General features: G+C 40.9%; 1 protein-coding gene across 6 annotated transcripts in view; it reads left to right on the plus strand.

Moving 5' to 3' along the window:
• The first annotated feature begins 1 nt into the window (after window position 1).
• The window catches only part of nfat5b (nuclear factor of activated T cells 5b), a 33661-nt gene continuing 6255 nt past the window's right edge, over window positions 2-27407 (plus strand). Inside the window, exons 1-8 of one of the 6 annotated variants that reach the window (XM_075460682.1) lie at window positions 2-309; window positions 18540-18665; window positions 21167-21797; window positions 22509-22695; window positions 24150-24340; window positions 24693-24865; window positions 26440-26574; window positions 26676-26728. In XM_075460682.1, the coding sequence (XP_075316797.1) occupies window positions 237-309; window positions 18540-18665; window positions 21167-21797; window positions 22509-22695; window positions 24150-24340; window positions 24693-24865; window positions 26440-26574; window positions 26676-26728 (1569 nt within the window). In that variant the 5' untranslated portion in view covers window positions 2-236. Of the gene's footprint in view, window positions 310-15518; window positions 15818-18539; window positions 18666-20161; window positions 21798-22508; window positions 22696-24149; window positions 24341-24692; window positions 24866-26439; window positions 26575-26675; window positions 26729-27407 lie in introns of those variants that run through there. The other 5 variants (XM_075460700.1, XM_075460694.1, XM_075460688.1 and 2 more) reach the window with 5 other exon arrangements.

The following is a 27407-nucleotide window of genomic DNA, read 5'->3' on the forward strand; positions in this document are numbered from 1 at the left end:
TGACAACAAACACGAGTCTTCGGAGCAAGACCAAGGGGGGGGACTCACCAGCCGAGTGGCAACAGAGACAGTTTGCCAAACTGTAACGACAAACTCAGGCATTTAACTGCAGTTGGTTGACATAAGTTTTTTTTTTCAAATAATATTTAGTCGTCAGAGAGAAAATATTATATTTCAGCGTCGCGACGCTGTGTGTTAAGTGAGGGTGTCCGGTTTCCTCAGTCTGAGGGATTGCGATGCCCTCTGACTTTATCTCCCTTTTCAACGGGGACCTCGACCTGAATTCTCCCAGATCCTTGTACTCTAAAGGTAAGATGACACTCACAATCTGTTTTTTTTTCTTTATTTTTCTCTCTCTCTTTTTGTTGTTTGTTTTAGGTTGTAAATGTGTAACTTACCCCTCAACCCGTGGTTGGTCTCAAACTGGTGGTATGAGTGTGAGAGGCGGCGGTCAGCCCCTTTCAGTGACATTCATCTATGAACTACCTTCTGTCACATGCCTGCTCGTAATAATCTGCGGCTAAGTTTTTGTGCCTCACACACAAGTCTGCATAGATACGCACTGTGCCCTCAGTTTGGCCAGACCGCAGCCTTCAGCTGCTGCATATACACCGGTCAGACCAGTTCACTATCTCCTTGTCAGCTTAAAAACAGTGATATCTTATTTCTGTGGGTTGTTTGAATAGGCCGTCGATGCAGCCCCCCCCCCCTCCGCCCTCGCGAGGCACCACTCATGCACTCATATGCATGCACTTTACTGCTCCCACAGTGGCGCTAGTGGGCTCATTAACATAAACTGTGTAATCATCAGAGGGAGCCTGAGGCAACGTGTAGACAGTCAAACTGAACTCTACTAAACTCATAACACCAGGTGCTCAGTTTGAAAAACGGCCTTTCTCTATCCTGTGCTGGCACATGGACTCCATAAAATGACTTACTCAAGTAAACCGTCAATATTGTATAAAGGTTCATCCATTAAATAGATAAATAAGCATGAGTAAGATAGGTGAATATGTCTTTTTCCTCCAAGATGTAGAAAATCTTTATTTTTTTGCCGCATTCAGCTTGGTAGTCTGAACAGAAACAATTAGGAAATTAAATCTTTGAATGGATGCAATTTGGTATCCCATTTCGTCCATCATGGGTACTGCAAAGTCAATGTCATGATTTGAGATTAAGAAATGATCACAAATGCTTTTGCAGATCTTGGCCGAGACCAGTGGCTCACGTTGCAATTTACAAGAGAAGTTCCTCAGATCAACACCGACATTTAATGGGTCCTTCCTATGCCCATGCTCCACCTTTTTACCTGGCATCCTTAACTTCGGTTTGGTGTTTTTTTTTTGTACAAAGCTACCGACAGACAGACTAACTGGAGAGGCATTTGGCGATTGGAGTCCTCTGATTTTAGCCATTGTTCAGGAATAGCAATGTGGCCTGTGCGCAGACCACTAATTCATATCAAAGCTCTGGTAGTCCCCACTTTGTCACCACGAGGGGCTCTTGCAAACCTGGCCTAGCTTTAGCTCTGTCTGGCAGCTCTTTGTGCTTGCTCCTGATGATAACCAGTCATCAAATATGTGAATTGACCCCTCCCAGCCCCCTTGTAAAATCTCCAGAACACCAGCGGATGAGACAATGTGCAAAGGTGTCAGCAAAAATTCTGGAGTGTTTGCTGCCACTGTGTGAGCGAGCGTGTGTGCTGGTGAGTTTTGTCCTTGCTGCTGCTCTGTATGCTGATATCTACTGGTATCCCTGGTGTTATACATGCAGCACTCATATCAACACAATAAGGAGCCTCACCTGCTGTTCCTAAAATGTTTTAAAGAAAACACAGTGACTTCCACACCATCATTTCTCCATCGTGTGCTGCCTCCCACTTGCCCTACACAGCCGCAGCCCCTGCTTTGCATTTCCAGCTGGGAGAGCGCATCTCCAGCAGAAAGCCTCCCACTGTGCTGTGCTTCTGTGGGCAGCAACTGCGGAAAAAGACCGGACTAAGTTGGCCGTCTTAAGTGTTTGAGTCTGAAAATGGTTTTACTTTGAAGACAGAACCAGCTCAAATACACAGAGATCGTGTGAGACTTGTTATGGTAAATGAATAGTGTGTGTGAGTATGGACTAAACTATCCCTGTTGTTTTCATGCTGCTGAAAGTAGATTGGTAATTGACACTTTGGCCCAGAATATGTTGATTGTCATTGTGGAGAAACTTGAATTAATTTGACCAAGCTCTCATCTCCACATTTATTCGGCCAGTCTGTAAAGTCAGGGGAAAGTCGGCTTAAGAGGATTCTTCTGAAGTTTATTATTATATTATATATATATATATTATATATTTATCACAACTTTCAGGGGGTGGGAAAGGATTCAACGTTCCATTTTCAGTTTCAAAGGTTTTTTACACCTGGCAAGCCCAGCGTTTCCATTGAATCTGCTCATGAAGATGTTGTCAGGCTATGAGCTGCATTCCTATTTATAAAACCTGTCCCACTTCTCCCCTCAGGTGTGAATTTGTTCATTTTTAAAATGTATGATGACTGACACAATTGACAGGAGGTCATGCTTGTTTTAGCCAGCTATCTACATGCAAGTCCAATTTTAGCACAGTAGTTCATACGTGGGCAGAGTGCTTCCTTTTTGTTTAGATCAATGTTACCTTACCATGTAGAGATTGCTCTATGCTTTTGTTGCACATGCATTGCCTTGGCTTTGAGCGCTCCAGCTTTGAGCATTGTTGAAGGTGGGGCAATTGTCTCAAACCGATGCTGCTTGGGATCCCTACAGTCTTCCTCCATAGTGTCCACTCCTTGTCTCTCCAGTTTTTTCTGTTGCAGTGAGCGACTCTTTCTGCATATACGCCCACGCCGGGCAACCTTCCCACAGCCGACCCTGCGGCTCTCTCAGTGGCCTCTTCACTTTTTTTTTTTAGGGTTTTTCAAATGCATGCAGCGGTTGGATTTAGGCTTAGAGCTGGGAGTGAAGTTACCCTTCAACCTGAAAAAACAAAAACAAATGGAAAATATCTGTTTCTTTTCAAGTTTGTGTGAAGAGATTGATTGATTCTGCTAAATACTTTGTAAAAATGTCTGTCACTACAAAGGTTCACGTGCAGGAATTGAAACGGAATATCTGTGCCGTGTCCAGAGTTTCTAACAAATCTTGCAAATCCCAGTGCGGATGTGTTGCTTTTGATAAACCTATAAAAACTATAACTCGAACTGGGCTTTCTGAATGTTGTTCCATCGTTTTACTGACACCCGGGAAAAAAAATGCTAACGTTAAGCGACGCTAAGCCGAACATCTCTTTCAGTTTTTTTCCTAAAGAGTGCACAGAGAAGAAAAACGCTGAAGTGAGTTCATTTAGCAAAATGAAAAACATGCAGTTTGGTTTGCTACTTTTTTAAGTAGTTCAAAAACAAAGTAAGGAAAAATTCAATTACATTTTTCATGGTTTCTATGCCTCCAATAACCAGACTCTGGTCATGCATTACAAATGAATGAATTATAAGAATACAGCTTCTACAATGCTGCTCCTAATTATCGTGTTCAACCAATGATGCAAACAGGAAAGGAGAAATAAAAAAAATCATTTTAACTCGTGTCATTTAACTCACGATATGACTCGGAGTCAGTTCTTGTGCACCAGATAAATCCGTCGTTTAAAAGTCATCGACTGTTGTTAATGTTATCTTGAGCCGGCCTCGTTTGATTGCCAGTCCCACCACTTTCCATTTGAGTCCGCTTTGTTGACTTCGCCATGTGTGAGAAGTTAATTTTACATCTTGTCCTTAAGACTAGCTCTCGGGTCGTTTGTAGATTTACTCTTTTGTTTCCCAGACAAACCCAACTCATCGCGGTCAGTATTGACAGGTTATTGACACTTATTCCCTGTTGGGTTAATGCATTTTTAGCTAATTGCAACTCTGTCAGAACTTTTGTCGTGTTTTGCCAGCTTATATATTTAGCGTTAGGGTAATTCAGGGAATACAGAGGAAAAACAACACCCTGTAACAATAGCACTCAGGATAGGAAGGCATTTCATCCTACCTTTTGTGGTTGGTGAGGGATATTTGGTCAGTGGATGTAGTAAATGTCTTCACAGCAGTTTCACAGTAAATATGAGGAATGTTATGGCTTTGCTATAAGATCTAGGGAGTCCATTTAACAATTGTAAGACCTCAGATCTTGACATGGTTCTTTTTTTTGTTTGTTCTATTGACACCCACCAAATCTTAGTCAATTATTAACTCTCTGGCTGCTCTGTGTATAAACCTGGGCTTAAATAGCACTGTATTAATATTGACTCTGCTGTGTTAAGCAAACTTAGCGGCATGCGCTTGAAAATACTTGACTGCCTTGAAAGCTTGTTGATATCAGATGATGAAAGAAAGAGTACCACGGAGGAAAAAGAAGGATAAGAACTGTACTCTAAAATGTTTACGCCTAAGACATATCGCGTCGGTGGGCTCCAATCCCAGATGTGCTTTGGAACAGAAATGTGTTTGTGTCGTGGATTCTGATACGATTAACTCACAAATCAGTGGTTTTAAAAACCTCTGGTCATTGTAAACATCATGAGGCAGATACAATGTTTTGTTGTCATTCAGAGCTTTCTGTGGTCCAAACCTGTTCTACATACTTCAGGCTGCTACTTTGTTTTGGTGTTGTTTTGCTCTGCAGGCGCAACCACATAAGCGTGCGCGTGCCTGAAATTGTGTATAAAACGTGTTTCCCCCTCTCTGAAATTAAGCTGCCATCATTGTTCGGTGAACATGGATCAACCCTGTAGGCTCATTGAGGACGATAGCATCACTATTGCTGCATGTTGACCAGCTGAGAGCTAGTTTGGTTCTCTGGTGTGCACCAGTTCAGTTTGGACACCATAGAAGAAGTCATTGCGACCACATCTACTGTCTACTCCATTCAGGTTGGTTCGGTGTTTTCAACAGTTTACCACGTTCCCTTTTTGGAACAATGATTTTATTTTCCAAACTAGCCTTCGATTGATTGATTTATTTCAAACCCCCAAAATGTTTTCGCTAACAAGAAGCAAAGCAGTTCCTTATTGGGTGATAATATCCTAATGAAGTTGTGTTAAGTGTATTGTATGAGCTGGGAATCACGTTTCCTTTCCTCTAAGCTGCATAGAACTGTCATCTTAACTAATCTGGGGAAGGCCTTGATAAAAGGCCAGAGTGATGAAAGAGAAAGAATGCAGACAGACAGGCATCTGGACTCACAGGACATTTGGTCATTTCACCCGTGTCTATTTAAATATTACAAAGTCATGCAATTGTTTATTTCTATATAACTTTCAACGATATTTGCAGGATTATCTCTCCTCTGTCAACTTTTCCTAAAGTTGTTTTTGATTTGTAACAATAAGAGTGCACATGTTAAAGAAGAGCCTTTTTATTTGCTTCTGACAATGAGTGAAAATCAGTGCTTCATACATAGTTCGGTTAGTATCGTTGTTAGAGCTGATGGGCTCATTCGGTGCAAGTCATGTCGTGATGCACAGTCCTTGCAACCTATAAATGCGGCGTGCTGTTTACTCCTTTATCTTCCGTTGAATCACTCTGATTAATCATTAACTCTAACCAAACTTCGGTAAGAAGTCTAATCAGGGTCAGGTCAAAATATGGCCTCCTCTGGTATTTACTGCACACTTGTGACTTTGTTTTGGCCGCGACATATCAATGTGTCAGTGAGTGGTTTAACCTGTTGAAGCGCCTGAAACTGATACTTAAGGGTTCTCTTTGTGTGACGGTAGAAGTCTTGAACATTTACATGTGTTTTATTTATTTTGCCATTATTTGAGAGGTCCTCAGACTCCCTTTTGTTCTTGTACTATGTATCAAAAGCAGTACTTTTGCACAAATGCTATTATCAATAATCCTGGAATTAGGGGATAAAAAAAAAAAAACAGTTAAAGATGGCAAAAAATATCTCAAACTTGTTTTCAAAATGATTAGAAAACTGACATTGTGTAGCATCTTAACACTGAACACTGCTGTCGCTGGATGTCGGGGATTTTGTGTCAACATTTGCATGCAAATAAGCTTGTTTTTCAGTCTTCAGCGTGACAATTCTGCCCGCACTACAGATCGCTTTATAGATTTTATGATGTGCATTGAATGTGTCACACTCGGATAACTTCTGAAGTATTACAAGCATGTTGCCGTTGCAGTTTTTCCATTCTGCCAGTAACATTCTTTTAGTGTAAAGAATAGGAGACCTTTGTATCCGTGAGCTGGGGTTAACCAAGTTTGTGCCATGGGAAGACACCTGTTGAATGGAGATTATTTCATGGGTAAACGTTGCCGTGGAGCACGCCATAGAAACAAAGCTTTTCCATAAATTAAATTGATGATACTTTTTCAGATCCAGTTGCAGAGTGCCTGCCTTGTCTAAAGTGAGAGGGGCAGTGGTCATCATGCCCAATGCTTTTGCTTGCACTCTTGTGGAAGATTTCTCCCACTCTTGTGTGAGAAGCCCAAAGCACCTGTGAGATCTAACAGCAGCCACTCGTGCTTCTCTCCAGAGCAAGATGATTCTGAACTAAGACATTAAATATTAAGTGTGGTGAATCTTGGCTGCCAACCGTCTTTCCATTGGCAGATGAGATGCAACAGTTAAGGTGTCAGAAGCCCATAACTTGGCCTTACAGAGTGCGCTACCCACTGCCAGGGTTTTTCCCCGGCTCAAAATGAGAGAAAGACTGCTGCTAAACAATGGCCTAATGAACTTTAAAGGACTGAGTTGGGTTTTAAACGCACATTTAAGGTCGCAGCTAATCTGCCAATGTTAAACGGTAAATGATAAGATGGGATATGTTTTCAATGTAGTAAAACAACAAAAAATGGCAAAGAATGTTTGTTTTACACCGAAACAATAGAAACTAGAACAGCAACTCCATGTAATCCAATACACCAGCCTTACAATAAACTCCCCCTTTGCTAAGCTTATCATATTCAGTTTTTGTTGCAACTGTGCCAGAGAGCTGTTGATTCAAATTGTTTTTCAAGAAGCCCTCTGAGGTGCTTTGGTCTTTTTGAACACAGACTCTTGTGACCTTTAACACCACTACTCTTGTCTCTTGCCTCTCTCATGATACCCATCCACTTCCTGTGCCGTTGCTCTGTCTGTAGTCTTAGCTGACAGTAACTGACTCTTGTTGGTATTGGGAATTAGCTGATAAAGTAATTAACTTGTCCATCATCCTGACATGTTTTATTTCAATGTTGCACAACTCAGGAGTGATCGTGGTTGTTTGGTGGGCAGCGGACTGTTTGATACTGTTCTCTTGAAGTGAAATTAGCTGTTGTCATGGTGGCCAGATTTGGCAATGGCAGCACAGGGTTTGGGGAACACATTTACATATGTGTTGACACGATTGTTGGTAAATGCGTGAGAGGCTGTTTATTAAAGACGCATTTTCACAGGGGTCCAAGGTCCCCAGGCAGGACTGAACTGTGGATGAGTTGTACCAGTTGACCGAGGCTGCATAGATCTTAGCCTTAGCTTAGCCTCTGTTTATGCTGATATGGCAGTGCAATGAAGTTCCAGGGCTTATTTAGGTCCACATGATAGTACAGTTTTCTTGAGCTCCTTGACAATATGTCCCCTCAGATGTTTGAGTTTTACTACACAGTGTCTTCGGTGTATGATTTTAAGAACATGATCCAGATTGGTGGTGCCTACAGGAGATGGATCTGTCTGGAGTTATTTTGTTTCCACATTATACACATGACAGAAAGGTGTATCAAAATGTTCTGAAATGCTGAACACCTTTGGCATAAAGTAGTAAAGCAATCCATCTTAAAGCTTAACAGCTCTTGTGTCTCAATGTCCGGTGTTCTCCTTTTTCTGAGTCATTTGCTGCTTCCTTGGCTGACTGACAAGACTGGAATGAACTGCAACATCGGTTCATCCAATTTCCCCCCACGTATCCTGTCATTGTTTGTATTTTTCTCCAGTTGTATTGAAAGACACGTGCACAATAGCACAAATTCAACACAATAAGATAGACAGTAAGCGGCCAAAAGTAACACATTTACTGCAAACCTTCTACAGTTTCCTTTGCTCAGACGATCATTGGTACAATTTAACACCAAATGAAAAACAAGGGTGAGGACGGCCTGACACCTCTGACTAAAGGTGGCTCCTTGAGCGTCTGTTGGTTTAATATTTGCAAAAAGTTTGAGGGACTTTCTCACTTATGTGAAGTGTTTGCACATTTTTTTTTCACATTAAACACTGACTAAACACTTAATTTGGGATGGTAAGTAATTTGGATGTTTGAAAGACTTTGAGTTTAGATGCGAAGCCTCTTTATGGCATGTTCATTTTGTTTTTTAAATGATTAACTCATGGAAGTCCGTACAGCTTCTCACTACATTAGAGTCTTTTTAACCTCGTGTCAATGTGCCCTCTCAAAGCTTAATTTAAAACCTGTGTGTGGGGACTGAAGGCACAGTGGGAGTGCATGCCTCAGGACAAGTCGAGACTCGAAAAGGTAAACCTGGACTCAGCAGAATAGTTTCATTGTCATTTCAGTTGTTGTAATTTGGTAAAATGAAACTGCAGTCATGCTGATTGAGATAGCACACTGAACTCATCCTCCTTGTGAAGTTTAAAAGGCAATGTTTGGCTATATTGTGTTATTGCCTCATGGTTGCTCTCCACTCTCTTGCCACTCCTTCATGATTCAGAGTTTGGCATAAGGGGAAGTTTCTTTTTTGATGAGTCTAATAAGACTTCATCAGCAGGAGTGATGACGTTCATGTCTTAAATCTTAACAAGCCTCGACCTGCGCAAAGATGAGCAGAAGTGTGACAGGTTTTTTTTTGTTTTTTTTTTCAAACTTGTTCTTGTTTTAGCATGTGGGGTTGAACCGTGTGAGTGTTTTCGAGATAAATAACTGTAAAAATGAACTTGCATCGTCACCCCAAAATCAGCTGCGTCTCAGTTGAATTCTTTTGTTCGGTACTAAAACAAAGGCCCTTAACTGCTCCGTTGTTTTGTGATTGTGGTGTTTGCTGCCTCTTGGCTTCTGTTTTTGCCGAACTAATCAGCAGACATTCCAAATCCTTAATTAGACTTTACAACAAATCTTCTTAAGTAATTAATAGCTGAAGGTGTAGGCGTAATCTTACTCTGCAGTCTGCAACAACAAATTGTCATGACCGTGTAAAATAGCAAGAAATAAAACTTGCATCCAGTATGGGTAGGCATCGATGGAGGAGACGAGTATTGCAAGGTCTGAGCAGACCTGCAGATTGTTTTTGTTTAAAGCAGCGACTGTTTTGCAACGACTTCTTGGTTTACAGAAATTTGGCATTAGGTTTCTATTTCTACATTCTTATTCTCAATTGCTCTATTGTGAATTTCTGAGTGCCTCAAGACTAATACAGACCTTCCCAGTGTGTGCTAGATAATAATCCTGTGCAAGCAGATTTTTTTTTTTTTTTTTTTTTATCAATTTATTCCCTCTTTCTTATCAACCGAATCAACAACTTACTCTGAAGTTAGTTCCCAAGGTCTCCATAAGTCATCTTTTACAACACCAGAAGCTATTTTTAAATCATGTTCGCTGAGATTGTAAATGGACTGTGCACCGTGTGCTGCTTCCCTGTTAAGAGGAGGGTTGACAGGAATCTGTTATATCTTTATCTAAATTATCTGCTCAAAGATCTATCTTGCTTCCAGAACAGCTCTGCTGGTTGGAGCACAGACGCAGGATCTCTGAGGTGTCCTTTGATATCCTCTCACTGTGATGTCAGCGGTTGATCCTTTGGGTCCTGTGAGGACCATTATGAGCTGGAGCCGGCGTGGATTAGTCTCGTTCTTGTGCATCCAGAGGTTTCTAGATCAGTATTGAACATGAGCAGTTGGAGGCCTGATCACTTGGGTGCTATGTTGTGGTGCTCAGGGGTTTTTGTAGATGAGGCAACACATTTTCTACCCATCTCTAGGTTGGGTTTATGTCGGAGCAACGTTCACGTGGATGCCAGGATTCGTTCTATCGTAACATGACCGGTGTTTTTGCTTTCATGTGTGCCCGACACTGGCGACACTATCTAACAATGAACCCTTTTTTATTCAGCAATCTGTAATTATTTTTAATTTGGTAATGGTTCATTGAGGAGACTGATTAGATCTGAGCTACTGCAGTGAAATGTCAGTAGTGCACTTTAGTTGCATGCACATGGATGAAAGAGAAAAGAAACAACGTGCTAATTATTGAGCGTGTTGGTAGGCAGATTTAATTACCTTTTGAGCCATGCTGGCTGTTTCTTTCTGGTGTGGCATCACATTGTACAGATATGAGACAAAAGGCTTAATTATTTCTGTCACTTCTTTTTCGGTTCAAGAATTCTACAGCATTCCTCTCTTTCTACTCCATCCATCCATTATCTATACCACTGAATCCGTCGGTCGGGTCGCGGGGGGGCTGGAGCCTATCCCAGCAGTCAATGGGCGAGAGGCGGGGTACACCCTGGACAGGCCGCCAGTCCATCGCAGGGCCCTCTTTCTACTCCATTTAATGGAATTCAGTTTTCTTAAGATTTTTCGGGGCTTTGGTGGCTCTTTAATCAAACAGCTGATATAGGAAAGTGGGCAGACAGAGACTTTAACCTGAGCCGCCTTTCGGCCTCTGCCCTAGGGGCACCTGCTCAACCAGATGAGCTATGTGCTGCCCCAGTTTCTCATACAAACATGTTAGTGTATGTCAATGTGTCTCATTTGTATATAGCAGCATCTAAATTCAGATTGGCTATAAATGCAGTTAGCGTGGCAGCTGTGTGATGTCACACTGTCTGTGTTTGCGTGCTGTGTTGCCAAACTCTCTTCCTGTTGCCTCAGCATGGTTTTACTGAACAGAAATGCCTGTATTGTGCTCACTAGTTCCAATTTTTGTGTATGCTATTGATATGTGTGTGTGTGTGTGTGTTGTCTCTGATTCACAGGAAAGAATAAGTTTCTCTGAAAATTTGTCATGGTCTGATTTTACTGGAAGTGATGTGAACAAGTTTAGTTGGCTCCAGAGTTTCTGTGTAAACATGGCTTTTTTCTTTTCTTTTTTTTTTTTTTTTTTTATTCGGTGACCGCTCATGTATGGGAGCTTGCTTGTGCGCTCTCCTCTGTAAATTGTTTGGATTCCACTGCTTGCTGAAGATACGCTTTGATGTGGAGTTCAGGGACTGTTTCATCTTTCGAGTCCTCTGCTAAAAACAGTGCTAAAAGCCGGCAGATTATTTCCCCATGTTGTTTCCAGTCCCAAATAACATCCCGTTAGAACTGACTCCACTGCACACTGTGGTGATAATAAATACAATAGAAACAACCCATTCTGTGTTCGAATATGATTTACAGTGGTGTGGTTTGGCTCTCACAGGAGGCTCAATGGGCTATTTTGAAAAGTCAGTACGGTGGTTGGTGTTTGTTGAAAGCAAGCCATGGAAGTTGCTGCCTGGAGGTTTTTCACGGTCTCTTCAGCATTAGCTACATGTCACAAACTCAGAATGCCTCTCTGACCTACACATTTACAAATGACTGGGTTGAGAGACCTTTTTAAAAAGCTGTCAGCGTCACTGTGATTATGTTTCTTAAGTATGTCCCTTTTTAATGTTACAATCCTTATAATAGTTTAAAAATACACACATACTGTGCATTTTAGGGTCCTTAAATACGGTGCTGAAGATCAGCCTTCTGTTACGTCTCTAGCATCAGGATTCTCTGTCTATTTTCTGTCTATTTTCAGTCTGTAACGCACAGTGGCCATTGTCGGACTCCCGCAACATTTTTTCAGCCAATTCAGCATGTTGAATCACTGTCTGTCAGTTAGAGAACTGACTCCGATTGGCTGCTTAGTGTATCGAATGAGTGCACGAGGAGTGAGGTGGCAGTGCCAACACAGCAAACGGCTAACTTAACATATCACACAAAATCTCTTCTTTCGCAAATAGTTGGAAGTCGTCTTTACGGTGTGTTCATGCGTCGGTTTCTTTGTTCAGTCACCGCTGGTTGTTTACGTCATTTTTTATTTTCTTTCAAGCTAAAATGTGCCCATTGAGGTGCTAAAGTTTTTGGCTTGCAGCTAATATCATCCATACTGCTAAATGGAAGCACATCAAAATGTGGTGGCTCAATTGATGAAAATGAAGAAACTAGTAAAAGGACGTGCTTCTTGAAACCTGTGAGGCGACATGGAAATAGTGACAGAAATAGGAGACATCTGTTAGTTTAATCCATTTGTTTTTATACAAGTGATTGGAAACAATTTCTTGCTATTACACAATAATTAATATTTGGTCAACTGAAATAGCAGTGGTCAAGCTGTTGTGTTCTGATTATAACAGGCCGACAATTGGTAGGAGGTGTCAAAATTTTAATGTTTAAGGCAGTAACTTAAACAAAAAATGTTTGTTATCGTCGCTTGATCACACATGTTGATCGACCTGTGACTACCAAAGTCTGTATGAAATAAAGATGCAGTTTGGGGAATCTAAATTATACTTTTGCTCAAAGTGATCAAGTGTGTATCATAACCCCCCCCCCCCCCCCCCTGTTAAAGTATTCTTGTAAGATTACAGCCACACTAAGCAGCTTTTGCTGTTTGGTCAGCAAGATGAGCACAAGGTGATTACGCGCCTGAGTAGGAATACCGAACCGTGGTCAGTGCAGCATAGATTTCAAGAAAATATCAGCAGCTACAGTTAATTGTTATCAGCGCCTTGCTGGAATGTCTTACGCCCGGTCTTTTGCTTTTGACATCAACCATTATGTGTGCACATGTGCATGTTTGAGTTTAGATGCTGTCGCTGATGACAAAATCAAAAGATACAGACAGTAGCTACCACTCAGTGGCTTTGATTTCACCTGCCGTATCTTTTATAGTGTAGTCTGTTTCCTCATCAGTAAATACTTCATCATCGGTGTCAGGATCCTTCCCGAATACAATCATTGGTTAAATGCAATGATGTGACTTCGTATATGGCTGCTGTTGTGTAATTGGCTGCAAAGTAAGGACTGTAAGCCTTTTCACGCAACATTCTTGAGTCATCATGACTCAGGAAATTGGCGAGCATATTAGTGTTAGACCGTACAGTTAAAAGGAAAGTTGACTTGTATCCCTATGTAAATCAAACCGAGGAAGAATTCAATACGCTCCACAAAGAAGCTCAATTTACTGCTTTTAGTAGGTTAGTTTGTCTAAACTAAAATGATATGAAGCTCACTTTGTAGAAGCGGAATGGGGCTGAATATATACGTATGATCAAGGTATATCTAAGTTAAATATATTTGTAATTCATAAATAATAAAGACAACCTCCAGCAATAATACCAAGTGTTTCCTCTTAAAGGGGAACTCCGGGGCATTTGAAGCGCATTTCCATTGCCAGAGGTTGTCAAATACTGACGGTAGGACACAGACCGGTGCAAATCGGCGCTCCCTGTGCAGCGATTGCGCTGTTTGCGCAGCCTGTCATGCTAACCAAATACGTGGTGGCTAAGGGGCAAGAGCTAAACCTTCCACGTAAAACAACAACTTGCACACTGCAGAAACGTCACACCACTTTATAAACCATCCGACAATAAAGTTACAAGCCTTACCATCAAAACCATATGCATGGTTCTCACATTACTGGCATGGGGACGTTACAAAACAACTTTATAAACAGCATGTCACTCACCTCTTGTCGGTAGGCGCGCGCATGTGAAAGCCCAAAAGAGTCAATGGACGATACTCCCATATACAAAACAATTATCTTCTCTAGAAAAACTGCGTTCAAGTATTTAAAACATTACAATAATACATGCCCAGTAATATTGTTTTAATGTTTTAAATACTTGAACGCAGTTTTTTTCTAAAGAAGATAATTGTTTTGTATATGGGAGTATCATCCATTGACTCTTTTGGGCTTTCACATGCGCGCGCCTACCGACAAGAGGTAAGTGACATGCTGTTTATAAAGTTGTTTTGTAACGTCCCCATGCCAGTAATGTGAGAACCATGCATATGGTTTTGATGGTAAGGCTTGTGACTTTATTGTCGGATGGTTTATAAAGTGGTGTGACGTTTCTGCAGTGTGCAAGTTGTTGTTTTACGTGGAAGGTTTAGCGCTTGCCCCTAGCCACCACGTATTTGGTTAGCATGACAGGCTGCGCAAACAGCGCAATCGCTGCACAGGGAGCGCCGATTTGCACCGGTCTGTGTCCTACCGTCAGTATTTGACAACCTCTAGCAATGGGATTGCGCTTCAAATGCTCCGGAGTTCCCCTTTAAGTTCGCAGTCACAGCTGAGTTAGAAACTTGGAAAAACGTCGGAGTATTTTTAATCAACAACTGCAATCCATGAGCGTTGACAAGTTTGTAAGTGTCTTACCTAACGCTTAGAATGTTGTTCATTCAACTCTTTTGATCAATTTTGAACCTGAAGTCTCTGTTGCCATTGAAATATATCAATAAGTGCCTCTAACATTTGATATGTTTTCACTGATACTGTCAGCGTATCCAAAGTATCCTGAATTTGGAAATAAGTTGATCAAATCTGATGCGTTACGTGGATGACTGTGGTTGGTTTCAGAAATATGTGCTCAGTGTTTATTTTTATTATTTTATAATTATTTTTGGTTAAATTTAGGCCACTATCATTATCTAAGCCCAGCAGCAACTTGATAATACACCTCGACTTGAATAGGAGGAGTAGGCATTCATTAGCACTGACATTTGGAACGTGTGAATGAAAGTAGAAATGTGTAGTTACTTTCAGACAATATAAATACTAATACTATCAGTACTAATGCATGAGGGGGTATTTAATCATCACAGAGAAGTAGCAGAGGAGGGGGCACAAAGTGAATAAAAAGCATTATTCCAAACCTTATTTAGCAGATGATATTGAAAGTTCAGAAAAAATAACAATTATTAAACATAAAGACACACCTAAAATATACACAGTGATAAATCATTAGATGACTGAACTAAATACTTTGCAGTTAGAAAATAAGTGTAATTTATTGTCCAGTTTCATGTCCATGTGAAAAGATGAAATACAGCTACATGAAGTAATCTGTTTCCTAAATGCAAATGAAATTGGAACTTTATTATCCTTAAAGTGTCGAGAAAGTACAATTAGTATAAAGCTAATTTTGTGACTCGATTACTGAATTTATGTTATATTCGTCACTGCTATTTTCTTCAGTTGAGTTTGGATCACACTGTTTTATCTCTCCATTTATGTGATGTTGGCTCACGAGAGACACAAAAGCTCAAAAGACTTGTCCCCTGATCCGTGTTGCTATGGAGTCCCAGGCAGCCCTTGTGTAGGCTTGGTTGTAAACATTTCAGGGTTGTTGTACATGTGTCGCTGCGGGCGCCAGCCCGTTCGCTGCTTTTTCTTCACTGCTTGGAATAATCTCCAAATGCACAGACATGTGGAGCTTAATCCTGTCCACATAATCACATCTTCTTCGATTCAGGCCAGGTTCAAATAGTCCACCTTGTGTAACAGTGATTTTTTTTTGTATTTCAGCAAGTAGGTTATACTACTGCTTTGTTTCTGCTCGACAGGATTCCACATGACAATAGCACTAACCTGTTGAGCAAGATGTAGCGCAGAAATGGGTCTGAAGCACAATAAACATGAGACGGGGAGAGCTAGGTGGAGTCGAGGAGGGGGACAGAAGAGAGTTAAATCAGTCACTCAGCCAAAAACCAGTGCCACGCCCCAGGTGCCAGGGCTAGTAAGAGCAAGCAGCAGGAATGTGAGGGAAATGAATGGGAGTGTAAGTCCTGCCATTCACATGGTGAGTGCCTTCTTTTTTCACCTTTAGTCTGCATTACTTACAATATAAACATATCACATGCATGTGGTTTGTTACTTAGCTGTGAGCGAGAGAAAACTTATTCAGTTCAGTTCAATTTCTGTTTATCGAACTGTGTTAGTGACATGAGCAGACCTAATTTAAAAAAAAAAAAAAAACTAACCACACGGTGTCAGTTGAATGTTTTTGGTCAGGTTTAAGTCTGATGTTAAGATTATCACAAATGGACAGAAAATGAAAATTCTTCTGTGGTCAGTGGTCTGCACAACACGGCTGTAGTCTTAGAGTTAAATCAAAACATCACGTGGGGCGTGTGTGAGTCCGTATGGTTTATTTCCCAGCTAAAGAGGAGGACTGTCTCTCTTTTTAAAGAAAATTTTATTATTTTTTTTATCTGCTCCGGTGTGAAAGGGACTGTGTTGTCACATATAAATAAAGAATAGCGCTCTGTCTACTTAAGAGGAAACAAACATGCAGCGAAATACGATTTTTTTATTTTTTTTTCCTGTTTCCAAAAACGTCATTGGGACTGTGGAAACACTTTGAACAGGCCAGCCAGTGATTCGAGACCACTGCTCGGAGAGGAGAGTGCATATTTTCTGTCTGTGCGGTTGGCAATCTGTTTACTGGAAGGGCTGCTCACCCAGAGCACATGTAGCTGCATGTGCTGTTACTCGGTGAGCCCCAAGAAGACTGTAGAGTTAAAGTGTAAGTGCACGAGTGGAGAGAGTATTTTTTGTGGCCCTGGTGGTGGTGGGGGTGGTGTGTGTGGTGTGTGTGTGTGTGTGTGTGTGTGTGCGTGTGTGTGTGTGTGTGTGTGTGTGTGTGTGTGTGTGTGTGTGTGCGTGTGTGTGTGTGTGTGTGTGTGTGTGTGTGTGTGGTGTGTGTGTGTGTGTGTGGGGGGGGTGCATGCACATGCACATGCACATGCATGTGTGTCTGTTTTTTTGTTTTGAGAACACAGCAAATAACCAGCACCAACACAGCAGAATCCTCTGTGTACGTCTGCCTCAGAGTGAGTTATAACAGTTTGCCGAGTCCAATTTTAAGCTCTGTTTATGGGAACCAGGGTTTCCGCAGCTTTGGGAGACTGAAGGGCTTTAGGAGGGAAGAGGAATGGGCTGGTTTCAGTATGTCCCAGGTTTGTCTATTGTACACAGTGAGTGGTAACAATGGGAGGGTTAAATGTCTGATACACACACCAAACCCTGGGACTCAGCTGCAAGTAATTAAAGCTGGCAGTTGGCAGAGAAGAGAGTCAGGCGACTGTAATGGCCGCCCCCAAGTTCATACCATATTATTTGGATGATGAATCAGGCTGCTAGTAAAAGTGTTGTCATGCTGTTGACCCAAGGTTTTCTCCCATCCCCATGTATTGTTGCCCCCCCGAGGCAGGCACAGAGAGGAGAGAAAAGGCTTTGTATAACCCTGTTGTGTGTTTGTAATGAGATCTGGCGTTTATTTGGTATGCCACAGCTTTTGATTCAGCCTCTTTGTAGCTTGTTTTATTCCATTTGGTTTGTTTCTCCACGAGGTGTATTCAGAGCCCCGAGGTACTATTTTAGATAAAAGAAATGAACGGTGTTGCGACAGAACATCTACAGGCGATGGAATTGGATACATTTTTGTTCTGGGTTATTAAAGAACTCCATAAAATGCAACATAGTTTACACAGTAGATTTCTACTAACATTTGTTTTTGGTGCCTTTTTGTCTGCCAGGTACAAAATTTTAAGTAAACAGAAGTGTCAAATGGGTGCAGCTGAAGCTTACTTTAAGCCTTAAATGATCTACACATTATACTCTGATCTGTTGTGTCACTGTTTATCTTTTACCGTGGATTGGTGCCATTTCCTCAGTGTCTTAAAAAGTGTCATCAGAAGTCCAGTTTTACACATCTCATGGAGTCTCTTGCCTCGTGTACCATGTATATGCAAGCAGGTGCATACAGATTTTTGCAGCAGCAGAGAAATCTATGCAAAATCTACTAAATTGCCCCAAGTCAAGTAATTTAAAGACTTCAAGGTTCACACTAAATTAATCCGAGGGTGTGCTTGTGGAGTAACAAGAAACAGAGATGGCCAGACCTTTGTAAACCTCTTGTCATCTCTGTTTGAGGTGAGTACCTCAAGGCTAGGACAGTCCCTACTTACATAACACATCCAAACCTCTGACTGTGCTGTTGCTGGTGTCTTGCGGTGTAGGTAATGTAGATGTCAGGCTTTGACAAGCAAGAAGAATGAGTGGAAAACAAAAGATAACATCTCTGGTTCGGCTGCTCTAGTTTTTGGTGCCTATTTCCCTGCCAGACATGAATTCATAAGCGCTGCACAGTGCTGCCATCATGAAGGGGACAGTCAGTTGTTGCGTGTTTTCACATACCTGTAGCCTGTTGCAGAATTTGACAGTGACAGGGAGGTGGAAGCCCGTTTGGGATCTAAACTCATGGAGGAACGCATTGTTCCCACAGATGTAGCTCTGTATGGTGGGAATTTCCCTGTCATTTTATCAGATAAATTGCCAATCAGGTCCTGGGTATGCTCGTACAATTGCGTAATTTGGGTTATATGTAATTTGTGTCCGATTACAGTATGATTACCGATGAAATGAATTCAATATTAAGTTGGATTTCTGATCAAAGATGAATTCCAATTGATGAGTCACTCTATTGTTCCTTTTATTGGTTCCCTCTATTCTCACTACAGAGTCAGTGTATGACTTTCTTCCCAGAGAGCTGCAGTTGCCTTCCTCCACTCAGCAGACCCCAGAAGTCATGAGTCAAACAAGCGGCGGAGAGGCAGGGCGTCTCCCTTCAGCTCCTTTAGGATCAGGTAGGATCCTGCCTCTCTTATCCTTACCCCTCTCTGTGAGCAGGACTGATCTTGCCCCACCCCAAAAACCATAGCCCGCGTACCAGTGTGTATCTTAAGGCAAACAAACACCTGCATGCAGCAGGAAAGCCTGTCAAACAACCAGCCTGCTACTTTGTGTTTTTCCCCATGTGAGAAAAAGAGAGCTTGAGAAGGAAGTTAATGTCTCTGGAGTCATGTCAGTCTAACATACCTGCTGCCTGTACCTGCTTGTTTTCTCCGGCTATTATATAAGTTTGTTATTGTTTCTCGCTGCAACAAGTGAAGGTAGTGAAGGTATACATAAATGTAGTATTTTCCAGTTGAATTATTCTTCAGTATCATCATAAGTGCATTCAACTTAGTTTAATGGTTGGCCTATGCGCCATTGATGGTGTGAGATGTGTTTTTACTTGGAGCAAGCTGACCTTACTTTCATTTTATTCACTTATTTATCTATTTTTGGTTGATCAGGTGGCTTTGTGCAGGCGTAATCACCTAGCTGGCCATTTTGCAGTCCAAAGGGGGAGCTGTTCACAGAGGAAAATCATATTAGCAGATAAATATAGTAGTCTAGTTTGTCGAAGGCTCCGCACCAGAACAAAGAATCATTTTTAGCAAGACTTTATCGTGATGTTTGCAATGTTGGTTTTAAACAATCGCTGGAAAACGTTTCCCTGAACAGTTTTACCACCTGGTTTTATGATGACATTAAACATGGCAGGAGAACAAAACAAGACCAGTGTACTGTGCACACACAACAAAGGGCATACAGGTCTAAACCATGTCAGAAATTCATAGAAATCAGAGAAGTGTCAAGAGACTCTTAATGCAGCAAAGTTTTAAGTTGTTGTTGGTTGTGCTCTTTAAACATTGTGGTGTCTACATACTTCCTCTGAGAAGTGACATTTTTTTCCATGGGCCCATACTTACAAATTTGAAGGTATTTTTTTTTTTAAAGATTTTTTTAAGATTGTTAACAAAAAATGGTAACACAATCAAGATAGGACAACTACAAAGCTGCCAACTGATTCTACACTCAGAAACTTAAGGCTTGCGTGTCTGAAATTGTTCGGCAGCTTGCACCAATAAAGAACGTTATCAACTGGCACAATAACCCATTGCTTAAGCCTAAAGCTCCCCACTCCTTATTCTTCAGGTGTCTGCTTGCAATGCCTGAAGACCAAACAAATGAATAGCTATCTGAAACACATTTGGCCTGCATTATTTACACTGTCTACTGCCACTGCCTTCTACTTCCCCAGTGACTCAGAAAACTACACTAAGCTAAACTAAACTAATGTGAAACAAAAAATACTCTCTCTCTCTATATGTATATACATATATATATATATATATATATATATATATACGCATGAAAACTTAAATGATCACAAGCCAAAAGCATAATGGAAACCCGAAACTATGAAAAAAATACTGAACAAGGTCCATATTTACTATGAATGTAAATATGGACCTTGTTCTGTATTTTTTCATAGTTTCGTGTTTCCACTATCCTTTTGGCTTGTGATCATTTAAGTATTTGAGTTTTCATGCGTTCTCAAAATGACAATAACACTCTACGTTCTGGCTTTTTTCTGTCTGACCGCGTGTTTTGTAAACAAATTAGACACCTTACAATCCAGAATGTTAACAGCACTCTTAACTCAGTTTTTACGATCCGCAGCTTAACCACCCCCCTCCCCCCACCCCCCCACCCCCAACTCCTCATCTGGTTTAGTTCATTGTGCAGACCAGTATTTGGATGCTTGAAATTACAGCATAGACCTGCATGCTGAAGCTTTTTTTTTTTCGTGGGGTGTGGGCCGGGCACTATGTACATCATATTCATCTTCTTTAATCTACAAAAAAAAAAAAAAAAGTTTTGCTGCTCAGCTTTTATTGTTTATTCGCTGTCTCATTTTTATATTCCAGGAAGTTCCCTCTGAAGCAGGGAGTGTCTGCATATTAAATGGTCTGCAGTTCTCTGCTTCATAGGTCAGAATTTTCTTTGTTTTTGTCTCTGTGGCCACTTTCAATCCCAAGATTGTACTTTTGTAGCAAAAAAAGAAAAGGACAGAAGGAAAAAAAAAAAGAGCTATATTACTCTATTACTGTTCTTAGCTTCCCTCACCACTTTTATCATGATTGCTAGTAATCTAGAGCAAGGACAAAACGCTAGCAATAATTATTCAGATTAAATAAAAGTACAAGTAAGTTATTGTTTACAGCCACATCTCAACTGCCCTTCACATGCTCCATATATACATATTCTCAGATATTATATGTTCCACCGACACTCACAAATAAGATCCACTGAGAAGGGGGAAATTTTATTTGGATGAAATAATTAAAAAAAATACATATATACTGGGGGAAAAAAATAAATTAAGAACAATGAACATATTTTGCTGCTTGAATGGGACTGCTAGACAACTCCGGTTGAGTTGCCTGTATTCACTGTCTAATTATTTACACTGTAGATGCCATGTCCTCTTCTCTGACCATGGAAGGCCCTCGCAGTGCTTTTTCCACCTTATCTAGCTCCACCATGCATTCCAGCACTTCAGCCTGTGACCTGAACCCAGCTCACAACAGAAATGTGGATCCAGAGGACACCAGGAATAGCAGAGTGGTACCAGAGATTGTTGGAGCAGAGGGTGGGAGCGGGAACAACAGCAGTGCCGCAAATGGCAGGGGCAACGGTGAGCTGGGAGGAGGAAGAGCTGCTACATCCCAGGATGCCCCAACACATCATCAGATGACCCCATCAAAGCGCCGCACCATTCTGAACATCTCCCCACCTCCACAAGACCTGCTTGACGATAGCCGCATGTCCTGCCAGGATGACACACCCCTGGACTCGGAGCAGAGTAGCAGCATCTGGGTGGATGACTCTCAGTCCAACTTTAGCATCATGAGCACTTCCTCATACAATGATAACACAGAGGTGCCGCGAAAGTCCCGCAAACGTACCCCTCGCCAGAGGCCTGGACCTAAGGCCGTTCCTGCAGCAGGAGCCAGTATGGATGTATTTGATGCAGGCAGCGCCAAAGGTCCACACTTTGTCCTGTCACAGCTTGGCCCTGACAACAAAACTGGACCAAAGGGAAGGTTTGTAGTTGGTTTAAAATACTACTACTGTTACTGTTCTACACTTATTAAATTTTTTTTAGAAGATTTGTCAGTGATTCAGTCAAATCAAGAACATTACTTAATCACTTAATGACTTTTCATTTATTCAAAACTCTCTTGTTGATAGTTGCATCACAAAATTCTTCTTGTTTCATCCTACTATTTTAAAGGCTCTTCTAAATAATCACATCCAACACTCATCTTGATTGTCAGAGTTGGTATTATCTGGAAGTGACACACTGACACTCATCAACAGATGGAAATCTTTAACAAACTACTCTAGTCCCAAATTTCCCACCACACAGTGACCGAAGGAGAGCGGTTAGATCAGAAGGGAGGGAGGGGCAGGATACTGAAGTACAAACAATGGCCAGCCACAGTGAATCACAGAGCCTCTCTCAAAGACCTAGGATAAGCAGAGCAGATTAAATAAACAGATAACTCCAAACGTTTTAAGAGCTGGGGTTAGAATATGCTCGGCTGATGGAGGGCCTCTTCACCCTGCAATGCGCAGAGCTCCATGGCAACTCCAGAACGTTTTTACTGTTAGATCAGCTTGTTGAGGCAAACCCCAGACAACCGTATACATAATATTTCATATTGATAGAATATTGTCAGAAGATACCAGCAAGGTTGCACAAACTAGCGTAGAGATGGTGATGTGCTCTGTCAAAACTGTGTTCATTGCAGCTCCGATGATCCTCATATACCTAATCAGAAAGGAGGAACTCTTATGATGCCATTCCCACAGAAGTTTGAAGGGAAGGAGCTAAAGATCCTCGTTCAGCCTGAGACGCAGCACAGAGCTCGCTACCTGACGGAAGGTAGCAGAGGGTCAGTGAAGGACCGCACCCAGCAGAGCTTTCCTACTGTAAAGGTAACTTTAAAAACCTTGACGGTGTTTCTGTAAATAGCTCTGTTGTCAACGTTATGACCTTCACTGGTGTATTTTATCTTTGTTTAATGCTATGTTAGTAATTTTTTTATTGTTGTCAGTCTAAAATTTGCTGCTTTTAGAGCCATAGGAGTAGTGAGTCAAAAAGTCCATTCTATGCTATGGGAGTAACATACAGACACACATGCTTAGTGTGGATGTCCCAAACAGGGATATTGACTGCCTGCTCATGCAAGGTCTCATCCTGTTATAGTTTATATTTTCACAGTGGTTTTATTGAGATAAATGGCTCCTTCAAGGTTTGCAACAAGATGTTGCAGATCTTCTACAAGTCTGTTGTTGAGAGCGTCATTTCCTCTTGCGTCATCTGTTGGGGCAGCAGCATCAGAACCAGGGACCTAAAAAGACTCAATAACCTGATAAAGAAGGCTGGTTCTGTTCTGGGGACGACTGTGGAACCTCTGGAGACAATAATGCAAAGAAGGATTTTGCATAAAATCAAGAGAATTATGGACAACCCTGAACATCCTCTCCATGAGACTGTTATCGGAAAACAGAGTCTCTTCAGTCAAAGGCTTCTTCAGTTTGGATGCAAAACGGACCGCTACAGGAAATCTTTCCTGCCCACAGCCATCAGCATCTATAATAACTCTTTGATTTAATTGAGCTACATCAACATTTAATTTCCCTCTGGGATAAATAAAGTATTTTTGAATTGAATTGAATTGAATTTTCAAACTGTAGTGGCTTTTAATTGCCAGCATGACTGAAGCACTTGCAGATGCAAACTACCTGCAGCAGGTTTATGGTGTGGTATCAAGGAAATCTGCAAAACGTTGATCTTCTGCGCACTATGAATAACCACAGCATAGCATATGGCGTCCATGCTGTTCTTCTCTGCTCTTCCTTTTAAAATAAGGAACTCTGCCAGTCTAGACTGCCTTGCCTCACTTGAGTTTGTCGATCATACTGCCAGCCCTACAGATTATCTAGGCGTAGACATTAAGCAGTCTGATTCTGATGGATTAGTTACTGGCCTGTTGTGCTGTGAATCTTTTGGTAGAGAAAGGGAAGATACAGAAAAATTGATGAGCCAGAAAGAGAAGTTTACAGCAGAAGCTTAGAAGTACTGAAAGACTCACTTACTTACTTTGGTTACTTTAAAGCTCAATTCCTTGATGAGAACAGGTGGGCAGATAGAAATGTTTGGGATAAGCAACTTCAAAAGAAGAGGATCAAATTTGAGGAGACATAAGTTCGGTTTCAGAACAGCCATGACAGGTCGTAATAGGACTGACAAGGGCAAAAAAGGGTCTTCGTTACCTCGTCATAAGTAGATCGGATCTTTAGTACCACATGCTCTGTTGCAAAAAATAAATAAATAAATGTAATTACTGCTACCAGTATTTAATCTCATCTTTTTCCCCCTTGCACAGCTGGAGGGTGTGAGTGAACCGGTGGTTTTGCAGGTGTTTGTTGGCAACGATGCGGGCCGTGTGAAGCCTCATGGATTTTACCAAGCTTGCAGGGTAACTGGCCGCAACACCACAGCATGCAAAGAGGTTGACATTGACGGCACAACTGTCATTGAGGTGTCCCTTGATCCGAGCACCAACATGACTTTAGCGTACGTACATTTCGTAAGATTTGAATTTGGTTGTTTTACTGATAAATATTATTCCAGTAGACCTTAACTTTTGCATGTTGAACTGGAAAGACACATATTTGACAGCAAGCGTTGCTCTGATACCTCTCAGATAATTCAGATCAGTTGCTTAATGCATCTGTTTCGTAATAGTTACACTTAAGCTATAAGGTACATAAATACTTCATTCATCCCCTTGGGGAAATAACTTACTGTACTGACATGCTAAGGAATTTAGTCCTTTGAACAGCTGCTAGTTTAGTAAATACTGTAAAGTTTGTTATTGAAACTGCAAGTTGAAACAAGTCCAAGCTAACATCTTTTCCCTACTCAGGGTTGACTGTGTTGGGATCTTGAAGCTCCGTAATGCTGATGTCGAAGCTCGTATCGGCGTGGCCGGGTCCAAGAAGAAGAGTACACGTGCCCGGCTGGTGTTTAGGGTCAACATCTCCCGTTCAGACGGATCAGTGCTCACACTACAGACTCCCTCATCTCCTATCCTTTGTAGTAAGTCAGTCTCCCAGTTTTTCCACTGTGAAAAAAGTTGTTGCATTTATTTTCAGATCTGTATTCTGCTGCATTATATAAAGATAATGTATAAAAGCTAATTGAACCAGTTGTGCCACAATTTGAAAGCTTGAATGAGAGAGAACAAATAGTTGACCTGAAACCTACTCAGTTAATAATTACTTTTTCAAGCGCTGTTTCTCAATTTTAATACGGCCACAGGTTAGTAGACAGTTGTCTCCTGATGTCAGTATGTGGAGACAGAGTGGAAAGATCCCATTATGTTATTTTTATTTAATAATGTCTACAATATGAGGGTGCGGTTGGTTGCACAAACAGGAAAGACGCTTAGGGCCATGAGTATATATCTGTGCGTGTGGATTTTGGACAACTACTTTGAGAGTGGCAGGGGAGAAAGAGACGGAAAGGACAAAACAATAGAGGTGTGTGGACGTCTATTGTTTTACACAGAGCCAGCATGCAATCCAGGGAAATGTCTTTCTACAAAGAGAAAAAATAGTAATTCCTCTTGGCATTTATATATATATGTGTGTGTGTGTGTGTGTGTGTGTGTGTGTGTGTGTGTGTGTGTGTGTGTGTGTGTGTGTGTGTGTGTGTGTGTGTGTGTGTGTGTGCGTGCGTGTGTGTGTGTGTGATGCACAGTGAGATATGTTGGGAAGGGATAATGGTCCTGTGCTTCAGCATATGCTGCTGAGGGCCTGAGAGAAACAACTACTGCTGCCCTTCCAAGAAAAACAAGAAAAATAATGATTTAACAACACAGCACTATAAATAAAAATGTGTGATTCTATCTGCTTAAATCACATTAAAAAAAAGATGAATCTTTCAGATTACAGGATACATTTCATAGTTACAGTATATGAAAAGGCATCAAAATGAACGGGATGTGACTTAATGTAATGAATGAATTTATATTATAACGTTTGTTGAACAAGTTAAACTGGAATTTGAACCTAATGCCTGAAGGTAAAGTGCATTTCTTATGACTTTTCATCAAATGAACATAAATGTTTTCTTTATCTGGAAAAAGAGACCAATTATTTGTTTTGAGGGACAATTGGTATTTGTTCACTCACATTTTCTACTGATGTTCCAGAATGTTTCTATCTAATAATACAGTCCAGCGTGACCCCGATTCAGTTAGTTATTTTAAATTTCGAGTTGAGCAAAAGCTTGAGCACAGCTCACAAAAATATACAGAACATTTTTGACCGAACAATTTTAGATAAAAAAAAAAAAAACTACCAACAAATAGCTCAAACGTGTGCTCACAATCGGCTTGGACTCTGAACCTTGCTGCTTGTGGTTATATTGCTTATTAGTCAGAGCAAGAGGAGCAGATTTTTTTTTACATTTTACAGAGACATAAAACCTTGCAAAAAAAACCCATTTTGCACCAATCTGCATATTTTTCAAAGAGGTGTAAATTGATTTGATAATGTGAACCAGTCTCTCATCCATTGTCTCCTGTTTCTTCCATCGTGTTTTTATCCAATAAAGGTGACTTTTCTAACAAAGAAATCCATTTTTAGGCTAATCAGTGTCTGTTACAGCCCAGCCTGCAGGAGTGCCTGAAATACTGAAGAAGTCCCTACACAGTTGCCCAGTGAGGGGTGGAGAAGAAGTCTTCATTATTGGCAAAAACTTTCTGAAAGACACAAAAGTCGTATTTCATGAGAACATTTCTGGTGAGATTTAAAGCCTTTACACATATTGGAACAATTCAGGGTGCACATTTTAAATCGAGTGTGATTTTCGGCCAAAACTTTGCATCTGATCTCTGTTCCAGATGAGAAATCGTGGAAGGCAGAAGCTGAAATCGACATGGAGCTTTTTCACCAGGTGAAATGCAATCATTCATATTGTGCTATTCTGTACTAAAAGGATTGATGGAAACTGACAATGACAAGAGTAGATGGGAGAAGCCATTTTAGTTTTGTATGGGGCATTAGATGTAATCATCTTAAATGGCTGCTGGTTCAAAGGTTTGAGTAGTTTCATTGTGTTCTGACCTAATTACACACAGAGGCTCTGCTGAGTGTTTCAACAGTCTAGATTAAACCTTTAGCCATGAAATGGTCAGAAGTAAGGGAACGTGTGAATATGTAGCTTTGAAATTGTATTCACTTTATATTTAAACCTGGGATTTTCTTCTTAGCATGCAGTTTTTATTGCTGAAGTTTACGGTATACACCTTTAAGGCCTAACAATCATCTTGAGGGATGTTTGACATTACTTAGAGTACTTTACATTTTCAGATAATATTTAACCTCCTTCCCAGTCTTCACATTCTGCATTTGCTCATGCTAAACAAATATGAGACCACATTTTTTTTTTTTTTTTAAGAGGAAATCAACCAACCAAAAGGACTGAAAATAGCTATAGATGGTGATCTTTTATCAACAAATCTCTTGTGGATTACGCTCCGTGTGGGTGGCTTTTCCTTTCGTTTTTATCTTTATCATGATAACTAGTAAATATTTGAAAAATGAAATATTTACTAACATTTTGTTAACATTGC

This window comes from Odontesthes bonariensis, chromosome 1 (assembly GCF_027942865.1).
Source record: "Odontesthes bonariensis isolate fOdoBon6 chromosome 1, fOdoBon6.hap1, whole genome shotgun sequence".
In the NCBI taxonomy this organism is placed as follows: Eukaryota; Metazoa; Chordata; class Actinopteri; order Atheriniformes; family Atherinopsidae; genus Odontesthes; species Odontesthes bonariensis.